The sequence below is a fragment of the Sinocyclocheilus anshuiensis genome, unplaced genomic scaffold (genome assembly GCF_001515605.1).
Source record: "Sinocyclocheilus anshuiensis isolate Anshui unplaced genomic scaffold, SAMN03320099.WGS_v1.1 scaffold631, whole genome shotgun sequence".
NCBI lineage: Eukaryota > Metazoa > Chordata > Actinopteri > Cypriniformes > Cyprinidae > Sinocyclocheilus > Sinocyclocheilus anshuiensis.
In genome coordinates this window covers 270165-284772 of record NW_015548268.1, presented here as the reverse complement: position 1 = coordinate 284772, position 14608 = coordinate 270165, and the positions used below count along the sequence as shown (strand labels likewise).

At 40.1% G+C, this 14608-nt stretch overlaps 1 protein-coding gene across 1 annotated transcript in view; it reads right to left on the bottom strand.

The window, feature by feature from the left end:
- Window positions 1–14608, bottom strand: part of nrp1a (neuropilin 1a) — a 62541-nt gene that overhangs the window by 8562 nt on the left and 39371 nt on the right. Inside the window, 4 exon segments of the mRNA XM_016443268.1 lie at window positions 1552–1696; window positions 3231–3562; window positions 6781–6925; window positions 10597–10752. Coding sequence (XP_016298754.1) covers window positions 1552–1696; window positions 3231–3562; window positions 6781–6925; window positions 10597–10752 — 778 coding nt within the window.

Sequence of the window (14608 nt, the reverse complement as noted above, 5' to 3'; positions counted from 1 at the left end):
AATAACGGCACCGTGGGTGGAAATTTACAGATTAAGGGCCGGTAATATTATAATGAGATCCCTTTGCCACGTCACCAAGGGAGTGAAATCAGACACGCTCATTTTCTCAGACGCTTGCAGAAAAAGGCTTACTTAAACAAAGTTACTGGGTTAATCTTTTTCACGTTTCATTGGTTGGTAGATGCACCGGGGACCTGATTATAGCACTTAAAACCTGGAAAAGTCAGATTTTCATTATATGTCACCTTTAATGTTTATGCTCTTTCTGTAGTCATTCCAAGTCTGTAGCCCTTTGATACGGGCCTGTGCGTGACTCTGGCTGCAGGGTTGAGGATGTTATGCTCCACCCTGGGCCGCTACAGCTCGCTGAAACTGCTGTGTCCTCTTATTATGGCTGCCTGTGCCCCTTTGGATGTGGCCTTTGCCTACATCTGCCTAAAGCCCTGTGTTTACTCTCAGCTTGTAATGAGCTGCCCTTAAGCCTGTAGGGCTTTCCCGGGACAGAAGGAGGGAAAAAATGAGCAGGGAGGGAGAGGGGGAAATGGGAGCTGTAGTGGAAGTTGCGCGGGTGAACTGAGGGCATTTTAAAGACAGTCTCTAAAGCAGAGGGGTCACAGCGAGGTCACCGTGCTGGCTCTGGACAGCAATGTTGATCGCATGCTCCTGCTAGGACTTAGCGCCCTGCTGTTAGGAATGCGTATGTGTATATATGGGGTCACTTGTTTGATTGTGAGGGTTTTAGATAAGACAAGGAAAGAAACTGGGTGAATTTATATACACAGTGTTGGACTGCGTGTGCATGTGCTGGCATTAAAAGTGAAAACAAGCATTATCATCTGACTAAAGCTCCCAGTGGGATGCTGTGGCTTACACAAGCAAGTCTCACAACCGCTCAGAAATCCAATATGTAAATCCACTTAACGCTGCCTCAACAGAAAAAAACACGCACACACACCCCATCAGAGCTAAACTAATTCAGAAAGTAAGACAGAGGGGAAGACATCAAGGACCTTTCCATAATCCTTCAAGGCAGGTAGACCAAAGATTATCTCCAGCTGTGATGGGCCCTTTTATTTAGCAGTGTCACAGGCCCCTGCTTTTCTGGGTAGAAGACATGCTTTGATGCTGCATCGGCAGGACAAGTAATTATGAAGAAAGCTAAGCCGTACTCTATCCTGTTCTCTTGAGTGGATAAGTCCAAATTCAATCAAATAGCATCTGTACTATAAGACCACACACTTGAGGACTGTCAAGTTCCTTTTAGATCAAAGGTCTATAATTTTGTTTGACTTTTGTTGACTTGCTTTGGACAATATGTCTTTGGCTTGATGCAAGATTGTCCATTATGTGTAAGAATCACCGTTACTTTGAAAATGATTGTTGGAATAAGCAACTCGCTACATTAGCCTAAAGTTACACATTTTGAAAACAGCAGAGCAACTTTTAATGCGACTGAAAAATGTAGTTAAGTTAGAAAGTTAGTTAAGTCCCTTCTTGGGTACTCCTCAGTAGTGGTATGAATGTGTGTCTGTGAATGAGTTTTCAACTTACCTTCCATTTCACAGCCCAGAAGTTCCAATCTAAGTCCCATCCCAGCAGGAGTGGCTCTGTCTGGGTACACCCTAACAAAGCGTGTCAATGTAGACTCCACCGTCCTCAACGCTGGCGTGTCATAGTTCAAATTCCCCTCAAATATCTGCCAAGAACAATGACAGAGTCAGAGACAAAGTTAGCAGTCAAGCAGAGAAATTGAACTTGGAAAGATAAAAATGGAAAAAGATAAATGTGAAAGGTTTATTAAGAGTACCCCCAAAGTTACTCTGACAGGGAAAGCAAAGAACAGAGCATTAATGAAAGAGAACGAGTGAGAGGGCACACAGCTCACACCTTTCTTAACTTGGGCACTGCTGTATTTCTAATGCAACAAAGCCTTTCTTCAACTTTACTTCTGACATTGTACGGCTGAGCTAGCGCAAAAGAAAGGCTGCGGGCTAACACTGCAGTCTACTACAGCAGGATGCACAGGCTTTCAAAAGCATCCGCCTTTGACTTCACACTTCTGAAGCCTTAAAACCCAGACACGAGGTACCACAGGAGGCAGACAGAAAAAAAGGAAGGAAAGACACTCGCCAGAGGTAGAGTACAGAATAAGACAAGAAGTAATGAAAGAGCATTAATGGCCATCTGAGCTAATATGTCTCCTTTTATCCTTCAAACTAAGGAAGAAATATAAGGGTATTAAAAGGGGCCTTCTAGGATTGATATTCCAATCCAGCTTTTTGATAGGAGATATGGCTATGTCTACAAAAAAGTCACGCATTTCATGTGGTTCATGCAGCATTTCTTTTGAAATTTGTCTGTTCATGTATCAGTATGATCTCAAATGAACACTATACTGTTATTCTATTTTGATATTATGACTTTTTGGGATTAAAATTATTAGTAGTATTGTTGAATGCACTTGGGATGTTTCCCCAATATTGTGCTCACAGCATTAGTCTAAAGGCTTGTTCACACCAAGGACGATAACTAATAACTACTAAAAAATAGTAAAGTCCACACATCACAGCTATAACGATAAAGGCACAGATAAATGATATAGTTGGAATCACCTTTAGAATTATTATTTTTGAATGATATTGAATGATAAAAACATTGACAACCAATCAGAATCAATCCTGCTATAACGAGCTCAAGAACTGAAAGTGGCAGAGGAGCATGGGCTTAGAATAAACAGATGATATTGTCCGCTGGTGTGGACGCTAATATAGTTATCTTTATAGTTATCGTTCTTGGTGTGAACAGGCCTTAATTATTATCATTCTCTCCTCTGTCCATCTAAAGCAGGGGTGTCAAACTCAATTCCTGGAGGGCCGGAGCCCTGCAGAGTTTAGATTCAACCCTAATTAAACGCACCTAATCCAACTAATCAAGTCCTTCAGGCTTATTTGAAAACTACATGGTATGTGTGTTAGAGCAGGGTTAGAACAAAACTATGTGGGGCTCCAGCTCTCCAGAAATTGAGTTTGACACTCCTGATTTAAAGGCTTCGGGGAGAATACATTATAGCTCCACGTTAAACACGTAACAACTAATTTCCTAAAAATCAGGCTAAACAAATCTCAGAGTCAGTCTCAGACTAGCACTTAAGAACTTCATAGTGATTCACAGCTATTCTAAATGAACATCCAGTTTATGTCCAACTACTTTCCAGCTTCCCTATATCTTACCTTGGGCTTGTTGCCGGTAGCATCCATCACCATTTTCCAGTCGGATCCGTTGTTGCTGTAGCCCAGCCGAAACTTCTTCATGAATACCTTATTATCACGGTGTTTACCTCCCTGGATGATCAAACCTCGGAACAATTTCTCTTCACCCAGATCTATCTGCAGCCACTCATCCACATACGGCTGGGGCTGCGGCAACAAGGTCCATCCCGAACGGCTGGTCAGCAGACGGGCATTCTCTGACACCCAGGTGCGCTCGGTTTGGGATGAAACTGTGATCTGAGAGTCTGCGATAAGGCCTGAGACCATTCCCAACATTCCAGAACATGGGTACTCTGTTGAAGGACAAAGAGAGTATTAGATTCAAGGAAGTTTCAAACCCTTCACTAGTGACTATCCTGAGCTGTCACATGAAAAGCAGCAGACAGAGAAAAATATGTGCATTTCATATTTTTAAAAACCCTCAAAAAACCTTGGACTGGCCATCAAAAGAGAAAGATACTTTTTGATTTTGTAATTTTGGCACCCACCGGCAGGGGCTAACAGGGCCATGCTAACCAGCCAAACCCTGATCCCTCGGTAAGACTGTTGTCTAACCTGCCACTACTGTGGCAAAACAAATGTACCTTTATTTGTCATGCCAATAAAACACATGGACGCAGAGAAAGAGAGAGCTGTTTGAGAACATAGTGGAAGAGCTGAATGATAATTGAGGACGTGTCTATGAAAGATTAGATTAGCTATGAGTGGGTGAGTCTGAGAGGAAGAGAGGAAACAAATGATGTTGGCTGATAAACCTGGTAGAAACGGTCACATCTCAGTGAGCTGGGAAACGTTCTAACCAACAACCTAAAGAGGTCGCAGACCATAAAGAGGCTGAACAAAGAGAGAAGGAAAGACATTCATTGCACAGGAAAGACAGATGAAGTGGGCAGAAGAGATAAGAAACCTCTTGTTCTCTTTGTTTCTCTCTCTCCATCTTCCTTTCACCACTGACCTTGTGCATTAACTCCTCTGCCTCTTTTTCTCAAGCTACCTAATTAAAACCTTTCTCTAGTGAATCTACCTTTTATTTCTGAACAGTTTCTCGCCCTCATCCTCAGTCCTGCTTCACTTATACCTTCCTTTCATTTTGTTTTTCATCTGCTTTCTTATTCACCTCCTTCAAACCTATCCCTTCATTCGTCTTGTAATCTATCTTCATCTCTCCAAACTGACTTCCTTTGTTCCAGCGATGATAATAGGATTTTTCATGCTTTGCTACTTTAGGCAAAAGCAGGCTGAGTTTGAGGGAAATTATAAGGCATGCAGCACTGACCAAATGACTGTGTGTTGCCTGTCACGACTTTCGTACCTTCTCTAACGCAGTGGGATTTGTGACCTGCCAGCAATACCATAATCTACGATCAGCACCTGTGGAGCAGGAAAGTGTCAGAGACAATCTTGGACTAGTCACAGATGAACCTAATGTCCCGTGAAATACCACCAGAACAGAGTTTTCACTCACAACACTGCCTTAGTACTTTCTCTGTAGTTTTGTAACAGAAAGAGCACTTGTCTGTGACCCCTTCAGAAATTGCAGAGAGTCCAAATGTGAGTTCCAGCCTCCTAAAACAACAAATGATTGGGACTTTGATTTTTCCATTGTTTGTTTGTGGATGTACAGCCGGGGTTGAGGTTTTTGAACCCTTGCCAAATTTGGAAAATGTCTCTGCGTGTAATTTCTGCTATATGCATGCCAAATTGTTTTGGGACCTGATTGAAAAAGATCTGCATGGAGGTGGTTGGCCCTCAAAGTTTGGAAGTCAACCAAGTTTATTTTCAATCCACTGGCTGGCACTGTCATCGGGATCCATTTATGGATCTCAGATGGGGATGCATGGTAGAAGCTCCTGGTGTGGTAGACTCTGACAGACACACCCTGAGGGTGGACTGGTCCATGTGTATTGCGTGTTTCGTCTGTTGGTTTGGTCTGTGCACAGCACATAAAGGTTGGATGACCACACACATATGGTTTTATTTACAAACAGCGGGAGGAAGTTAATGGCTGTGTGGATGTGGAAAGCCTATTAGACCTGAACTGTGCACAAGACCACCTCCTAACTGCTAGCAGGCATCCTCTGTGGGTAGTATCAAGGTACAGTGCTAACAAACATAGTGCCCAGGAATAGAGTTTGTGGCAGTACCTTGGTAAAGTGATATGTACTTTGGTGAAGCGGCATCAGATGCTAATACCGTGGCACTTTAATACTTACCATGGTAATGAATGGTTACCATAATGGTACAAGTACAAGTACACAGCCTTTGCATATGCCCTTGCAAAAAGTACTGTGGCGCAACCATGGTAAAATGGTAATAGTATCACTTGATAATACTTTGGTATTTTGACTTATACCTTTCTACTAAAATAATGGTGTTTATGTGCTACTCAACGGGTACTTTCAACGTTTTTGGACATGTACCATGATATTCTTGGTAGTACCATGGTAAATGTGCAAAAAGTTTCAAAGTATATCTTCAAAACATGCTTAACGTTGTCCAAAAACATACAGTAGTAATACCATTACAATTGTTAGTAAGTGAAACTAGAGGGAGATTCTTCCCTAATCATTCGCCCAACTTGGCCGCATCATCACAAGCCCGATGCACACTGATGATGTCACTGGGAGGCCTCCGCTCTTGTGATGTGTTTAGAATGCGGTCTGTTCACCCGATCAAAACACGACTGCAACAGCTGCGCTCCAGAACTGCGGTGAACCGCACACATACACACACACACAAATATACAACCAGTGCTAAATCTGTGTACACACGCAGACTCTAAAAATAAGCCCCTATGCATGTTGAACGTAAAGCTGATAGACGGCGCATGATGGCAAACACGCTCGCCCTCCTCCTACACATATGAGGAAATGTTCTCAGTGGGAAGCCGTTGATGATATGAAAGCCTTTGCAATCAAAGCTCTGTAGGGTGGAGCCATGCCAAAACATGCAGATGAGTATGCAAATGAAGACAGGGCCAGCTGGGCCTGACTGTGGCTGGTGGGTGTAGATCTCGCCGTGTGCAATAGCATGTGCAATATGTACATCTGTGTGTGTTTGAGAGAGAGGCTGAGAGGTTAGAGCTCGGGGGAGGAGGGTAGAGGCAGAATTGGGGTAGAAGTGGAGAGGTTGCAGCAGCATCCGTGCATGCTGAGCACGCCATTCATTTTGAATAAAGAACATCCAAATGTGGGGAAACATGAATACACGGTTCTTTTTGTTGGCTTGAACACTTGTCTATAACGCAATTGCTCCTCCAATATTGCACATGCACAGTTCGCACATGGCTTTCAGAGGCATGAATAAACACTTCTCCATTCGCCTGCCTCCAAAGCAAGCAAAACGTAAACCATTTAATTGAAAGATCATGATGGAGTGGTGTGCTGACAAAACATTGCTTCTGAATCTGAATTAACACTCTGCTTCTATATATTTTTGAGGCATGCCAGTTTTGCCGTTGACAGTTCGTTTTGAAGCCTGTAAAATAAAAAAACTGATTCTTGGAACCAACCTGAGATTTTGCATCCATACACCTCGAAGCGCAGAGCGATACCGGTTTCCCAGTTGTATGGTCGGATCCGGAGGTATCGCGTCAATGTGGGCTTTGGGAACATGGCTTTCGCTACATCAGAAGGGTTGGTGTTCCCTTGGAAAATCTGACAAACGAAGAACAAACACATTAATTATTAACATGGTTTGTTTAAGCAACTCACCAAAGACAGACCTTTGAGGCCTGGGACTCACCTAATACTGGGACGCCCCAGAAACAGAGAGAAATAACAGGAATGTGTTTAGATGTGTTTAACCTAAATAGTGCCTGAATTAAATTTTCTCTGGAGCCAACTGGGTAGCAATACAAAGGCCACTTTGTGATGTCAAAGTCTGGGTTACAACTAGCGCTGAATGTTTTTGACGCTTCAGTTACACAATGGTTTCTGTTGTTGTTGCAACAGACATAGCGATGAATCAGACTGTGTTATGTCCATGGGCACTGATTCTTGCTGACAGCTAGCACATGTTCTCTGTGAAGGGAGCATCTAGAAATTGTTACAAGAAAGATAAATGGAAGCAAAGGCAACCTTGTCGTTTATAGTATCTTGTTTCACAGGTCACTATGCAAAGGTCAACAGGTTTAAGTACATCTTGAAAGATCTCTCTTTTACTTTTTCAGTTTCAGATTTTTAAAATGAATTAATAAAATGAGTCCTTAATCCTAAAAAAATAAAAATGAATCCTTATTAACCCATGTTCCTTGGCACATACATGCACATTCTATATTTAAAATAAATTGCTTAAAAAAAGCTGATTTTCAAGTTTTCATGTACTTAAATTCTTAAGCACTTCACTGAACCCACTTGTGCAAACCCTATTTATCATTTTGCTGTTGCCACCATTTTATAAAAGCAACAGGTCAATCTAGGCCACCTGTTACAATTATTTTACCATGCTGTAAGAATGATAAAATCACTGTATTGCACAGCCTCTCTCTCAGCGTACTGCTTTAAGATCAGTACGTTCAACTCAATTCTAAACTAGACAAGGTCAAACTGTAAGCCGTACAGGATGGCCAAGTGTTGCTAAGGCCCAGTCAGGGCACACAGCCATCCGTCTACCCCAGAATTCATGCTGCTAATCGTGTCCCTGGGCACTACTTGTCAAAACGTGTGTGTCTGGGAGGGAGACACATGAGGAGCCATCCACTATCTTTAAATGTCACGCCAATGCTCTGCTCTACTGCTCTAAGTAGTAAAAAGGCTTTCCTTTGTGCAACAACCCCACAGCCAAACTGCTGTTTCAGCAGTCTGTAAATGGGCCCTCACCTCACAAAAGCACTTTAGAGCCAGGCAGACAGAAACAAGGCACCGCACCTTAAAAATGCAAGCTCTAAAAAGAGAACAGTGTAGTTTAGTTGAGGGTCGACACAGAAATTGGGCCTTTGGGTACATTTAAGCTCACTGTTACATCCAGGCACTAATCGTGTCCGTGGTCACTACTTTTCAAAACGTGTGTGTCTGGGAGGGAGACACAGGAGGAGCCATCCACTATCTTTAAATGTCACGCCAATGCTCTGCTCTACTGCTCTAAGTAGTAAAAAGGCTTTCCTTTGTGCAACAACCCCACAGCCAAACTGCTGTTTCAGCAGTCTGTAAATGGGCCCTCACCTCACAAAAGCACTTTAGAGCCAGGCAGACAGAAACAAGGCACCACACCTTAAAAATGCAAGCTCTAAAAAGAGAACAGTGTAGTTTAGTTGAGGGTCGACACAGAAATTGGGCCCACACACACACACGTCTAATTGGCTTGCTGAGCTTGACAGGTCTATTTCAAAACTTGTATTGTTAGAGCAAGACGTAAACATGCATTATGCATGCACATGTCTTGCACTCACAAATGAGCAAAATCAAAATCATAAACTTCACACACTGGAAGTGTCTCAAAATCTATGAAGCTGCCTACAGAGACAGAATCTTTGGATCAGGTAAATCTCACAATGTCCAGTTCACATTTCTGACAAAAATCAGGTGAAAATTAAAATGAAATTGCATTTTGCAAAATAAATTATTTTAGATGAATTTCAGATTTGCATTTTGACAATATTTTAATGAAGTAAAAAAAGTAATAATTATATTAAAATATATCATGTAATATATCATGTTTTTTCACATTACAGTTGATTTGTTTGCATTCCTGTAATAATTTCAATTTGAGGAGACAAGTTTTTTTTAAATATTGTTAATTTTTGTTTTTTGTTATTTTTCTATTTTGACATAAAATATGACCTGGACATGTTTTTGACAGGTTTTATGAAGTTCATTCAAATGCTTTTTATTGTTCTATTTGAACCTTCTTGGCTATGATCCTCAAAATTCTGTCTAGGTAGATAGCTCACTAGGTTTTAAGACATAACCCATGTGTCATATGTAAGAGGCATGTCTTCCTAAAGTTATCTTTTCTGTGCTGAGGGACACGTTAGAGCCATCTCACCCGATGGCTAATCGATCAGCATCTCCTCAGTCCTCATTTAATCAGTCACGTGCTCAAGTGTATCCAAACAGCTGTTCAAACACTCTAAACCTGGTAAACCTTCCCAGAATGCCTCCTTCTCTCACTCTCTCCATTTGCCACACTCTATTTATTAACTCTCTTGTTCTTTCCTTTCAAGGAAAAAAAGCCCTACCACAAATGTTGACATCATTCCTTAAAGAGAAAAAAAGAAAATCAGTCAGACTACTGTGGTGGCTTTGGAGTTGGAGTTTTTACAGTTCTTGCAAATTGAGTCTTTTAAGCGGGCAGATTAACATACCACATGGGCACATAATGGAGTCAGAGAAACACAAGCCCTGAGGAACACATGAGCGTGGCATTCCCGTCTGGATCTGGAGCATGGATTGGTGTAACGGAGGCACACAGTGACAGCGCTACAATACAGGAAGATGTTTATGGGCTTCCTGCCAAGAAGCTCTGGAAATGTACCTAGTTACGGATTATGAAAATAAAAGTCTTCTTTATCTTTTAGTGGAAAGTGAGCTGTACGGAACCAAACTTGGTCTTCTACCAGGACTTTCTAACAGTATTTCGTTGTTATATGAAAATGTAACATTTATGTTCCATGTCGACTGCTCTATTACCACAGAAAATCCTTTTGATTAGTCGCTTAGTTTCAAAAAACAAACAAAAATTTTGTTTACAGTGCAAGTCTAGTGCAATTGATTTTGGAGAGTTTAAAAGCCGAAATGTGCAAGCTGTATTTTTGTTAAAGTGCTTATAGTAGTTTTTCCATACAGCTTTTTGTTTCTGAGACACGACATGCCAACATTGGTTAAATCAGTGGTTCTCAACCAGGGCACCTGGGCCCATTAGAGGGTCTCAAGATGAATTAAAATGATTTAAAATCCCAAATCTAAAGCCATAACATAAAACAACAACAACAACAACAAAATATTATAATTGATCTCCTCAACAAGTGTTTTTTGTTTTATTTTTTTTAATGTTTTTGATAGATTCAGTGTTCCCACTGGATACATGTAACCTGTGATATATGAAAAATGTAATTTCTAGACCTGGAAAAGTCATGTAAATCCTGGCATTTTAAATACATTTTTTATAGTTATGCCAAGCTCTAAAATATTTTATTGGGTAGAAATTGACAGTAAAAATATCTTTTAAAAATCCAATCCAGTAAATCATGAGCGAGTGGAGAGGTCATGGGGCTTTGAATATTGTTGTGGACAATGGGGGGTCTTGGAGTCAAAAAGCACTGGGTTAAATCAGAAAAGGGACGCATTGCACCTTTAAGAAAGACCATGAAATATAGCAAATAAGCCACCTTCTGTTTTGGGCCTTCCTTAATAGTTATCCAGTCTTCTCCGTTTGAGCTTACATCCACCTTGTAGGACTTCACATAATATTTCTTGTTGGTCTCTTGAGAGATGGCTCCCTGTGTGCCGATCGCCGAGACAAAGCGCAGGAATCCAAGATCAACCTGAGGAGAGAGAGAACAATATTACTTCTATATTACTCCGAACAGAGGGAGTATCACCTTAAAAGTGACTTATCGTGTGTCACATATTGAGCTCATAAGACCCCAGGTGAATATTAGAATGAAAAATTAATTTTAATGAATCCCAATTTAATAAAGCATAGTCAATGTGACGATTTAATTTCCTGAACGGGAGACAAGAGCTTATTGGATGAGGAAGGATATTTAACTTCACAGAGCCTGTACCGGGAAAAAAAATAAATCGTTTGAAAGGAAGCGTGCATTTCAGACGTGTGCTGTACTGAAAAATGAATGCTTCATAAAGAAGTCATGAATTGTGATGTCATTCCCGTGAGCGCGCGGTGAGTGCGTCTGAGAGGACGGATGCGAGAGAGTGTGGTCAGGGGTTACTGGAAGAGAAAACACTGTGGACAGAAATGTGTGTGATTTGGTCAAATCCAGGACTATCAGAGCTGTAATACACAGAAAAATATCTCATTTAATATCTCATTTTTGTTGCGCAAAAGAAAACAATGGAGCAAATGGAGATCTTTGAGCTGAATTCAGCAATACAATTCCACAGAGAACATATACTGAGCAAACTGACAGTGAACAGTGCCAAGCTGTGGTTTTTAGGGAGATGCTTTAGTGCTCGGAGAGGCTAAACAACCTGAAACTGATGTCATCCCATACAACATTTTCAAAAAATGAACCAAGGTTCACAGTAGTGTCAGTTGCACACAGCTGTCAAAGAGCTAAAACTAGCTAAAAACACAGGATAACATCCATGTAGTGCACCTGTTGTAGATACGCTCATCACCAATACCAGTTTTTCATTAAATATCATATTCATTTTGTACTCAACATGAACTAACATAACGGTTTTGCTAGTCTAACTCAATTAGTGTAGAAAGAGCTAATTGCAAACTCTGTCTGTTCACTATTGTGCAGCATTTGTAAGTCCTAACTGAGTTTAACGATATTAAAAATACAATGACGTTGTTTCTGAAGTCTGCTATATGAGTGCTGATCTGATCTGGCTGTGCTAAAATACATACATGGCAGGAAGATAAGAGAGCTGTGGATCAGCCAGCAATTTGAGATCAGAAAGCTTGGCTGGAGAAGAGACAGTCTCCCTCACACCAGCTGATCACAGATCAGAACTAATGAGCGCCTCCTGATTTATTAACCACACTCTGCTTTAGAAAGACAAAGAGAGGGGAAAAAAGGTGAAAAGAAACTAGAGCAGCAAGAAACTGAAGAAAAAAAGTGAACATTTCCAATACATTTTTCTACAGTAATCCTTTACATACATAAGCCTCACAACTTTTCCTTATGCAAAGAAAATATATTTCCTTATATATTAATTATCAATATAATAAATTATTTAATGTATATTGAAAATATACAGAATAGCATATTGTGCTAATATATTACAACATATTGTATAATACATAAGGAATTGCCACTAATATATTTACTTATGTATGTAATTTTATATTCAATAATACACTTCATAATGTATAGATGTACATGTGATAAAATAAATATAATTATATACTATATTAATATAATTATATTTGAATTGAGAAATGAATCGAGTGTTTTAATAAAGCCATTACATGTAAAAATGTAGTGCAGTTTTTCTCTTCATTGCTATATCAATACATGGTCAATGCATATATTGCAGTATATAAAAAATATAAGCACTAGTTTCCCATAGAAATTATTATTTAATATACTGCATATAGCTATATTATATATGCATTGTTTGATATTTTCTTGTATTACAACCATTAAAATATGAATTTCTACAAAAATGATGACTGTTTTCAAACAGGTTTCCTAAAGAATTTCTCTGTCTGCCATTGGTCAGCAAATCAGCTAGTTTTGCCTTAAACTCACACCATTGGTTGAGCTGTTGCTATGTCAGGCTGGTCAGGATTCTTAATCAAACAAAACAATGTTTTGAAAGCACCGCACAAAATCACGGAGTGTATACTTTCCAGAGAAACCAACCTACAAATGGTTTACTTATAGCTGTCTCTGCTTATTAAACTAGGATAGGAGAAAACAAGAAAATATTACACACTTCACCGTTAAAAGCAATGCAGTACAAACAGGGGATTAAGGGAAAGCCCGAGTTGCTCATGGGAACTCCCTGGCTGAAAAACTCCACTTTCTGGCTTCCAGAAAACAAGCCATTCCAAAAGTGTATCACCCTTCTTTATAAGGAGACAGGCCAGACTTGACTGTGGGCATTTCATCTGACCACAGAAGCAAAAATAATGATGGATTATATCATTTTGGGAAAGAAAATATCATTACATCTGAAGTTGCCAAATTATTGTATTGGTCACCAGTGTGACTATGCAGTTGTATAACGGTCAAGCCAATTTAAAGTCTGCTGCAACCACTGTGAGAAAGTGTCCAAACTGGAATCCATACGTCTCCAGAGGAAAATGTGTCCTCAAGCCAGCTGACTCTGCATATCCTCTGCTTGTAGTTTTGTATTCTCCATTTCTACTCTTTTTTTTTTTTTATTGGATGTTGCAGGTTATGTAAGAGTCTGAAGATATCCTACTCAGTAGACCAATACAATAATGCAGTTCTCGTTATATCACATCCAATGACCTAAAATGTGAAATTACATAAAAAAAAAACCATTTGATTAATTTATCTTGCTGGCTAGAACCCAAATGTAACTCTGTTTTCATAATTCTGTCATGGGAAATTCTGGTATGTTAAAACTTGTTCACTTTGCCCAGAGTCCATCTGTGAAGTATGGACCTCAGCTTAATTTTTCAGAGCTAATTAAATTGACAAATGCTATCTCTCTCTCTCTCTCTCTGTGTGGTGTGTGTGCATTGGAAGGCACAGTTCCTGCCTTGCCCTTGGCCCGCATGGAAGGAAGTGGCAGAAATCTAATCTGCCTAAACCTAGTGCAAACTCACTGAAGCTTCTCGTGCTAATTGTGTTGAATTAAACAAGCGTCAAACATGTCTGCCTGTTTCCTAAAGCTGTTACAGTTGTGTTCTTCCTAGCATGGGCTTATGGTGTTTGATGGCTGTTTCAACAGTTTCTACAGAATGTTTATTTTGTTTTGAATGCTTGTAGGAAGTTGATTACATTAGTTGATTTTTTCAGTGTCTTTCTTGAAACAATTTGTCATTTGCGGTTCTTCATTTTCTGGTCTGCAAAAATAAAGCATTTTGTATGAATATTTTTCTCCATTCTGTCTATTTTCTTGTCTCTTTCACCCTTGTCTTGCATATTAGTGGACAACAAAAATCCACAAATTGGTTAATCATTAAAACCACAACTGCTCTTGTGTGTCTAAGGCTCAAACGCCATCTGGTGCAGGTTAGCCAGGAGGAACTAAGACGTTGAGCAGACAGATGCGCGACGGTCCAGTCAAAGCAAACACAAATGTGGGACGGCAGGTTTCGCAGGGCAAAGTTCTACTTCATCCATCAAACCACGGCTTCATCCCACCATCCCATCACATGACACCTGGTTGCTCCGAAAGCTCCTCTAAAATTCCATTAACTACAGGTATAATTAATTCACATTTTCATGAAAATTGTATTACTGCCAGCTGAGAGATCTATAGGCTCCTCGAAGACCTCACATTCATCACCCAATTTACCTAGCGGAATTAGCTAGAGTTATTTTTAGAATTTTTTTTTAATTTTTAAAATTATGCATGTGCCTGAATGGTGATCATGTGCTTTTCTTCCCAAACCAATCTAATGGGGTGGATGGTTTGAAAGTGGGACAGATATTAAACACACACACACACACACACACACACACACACACAAACACACACACACACACACACACACACACACACACA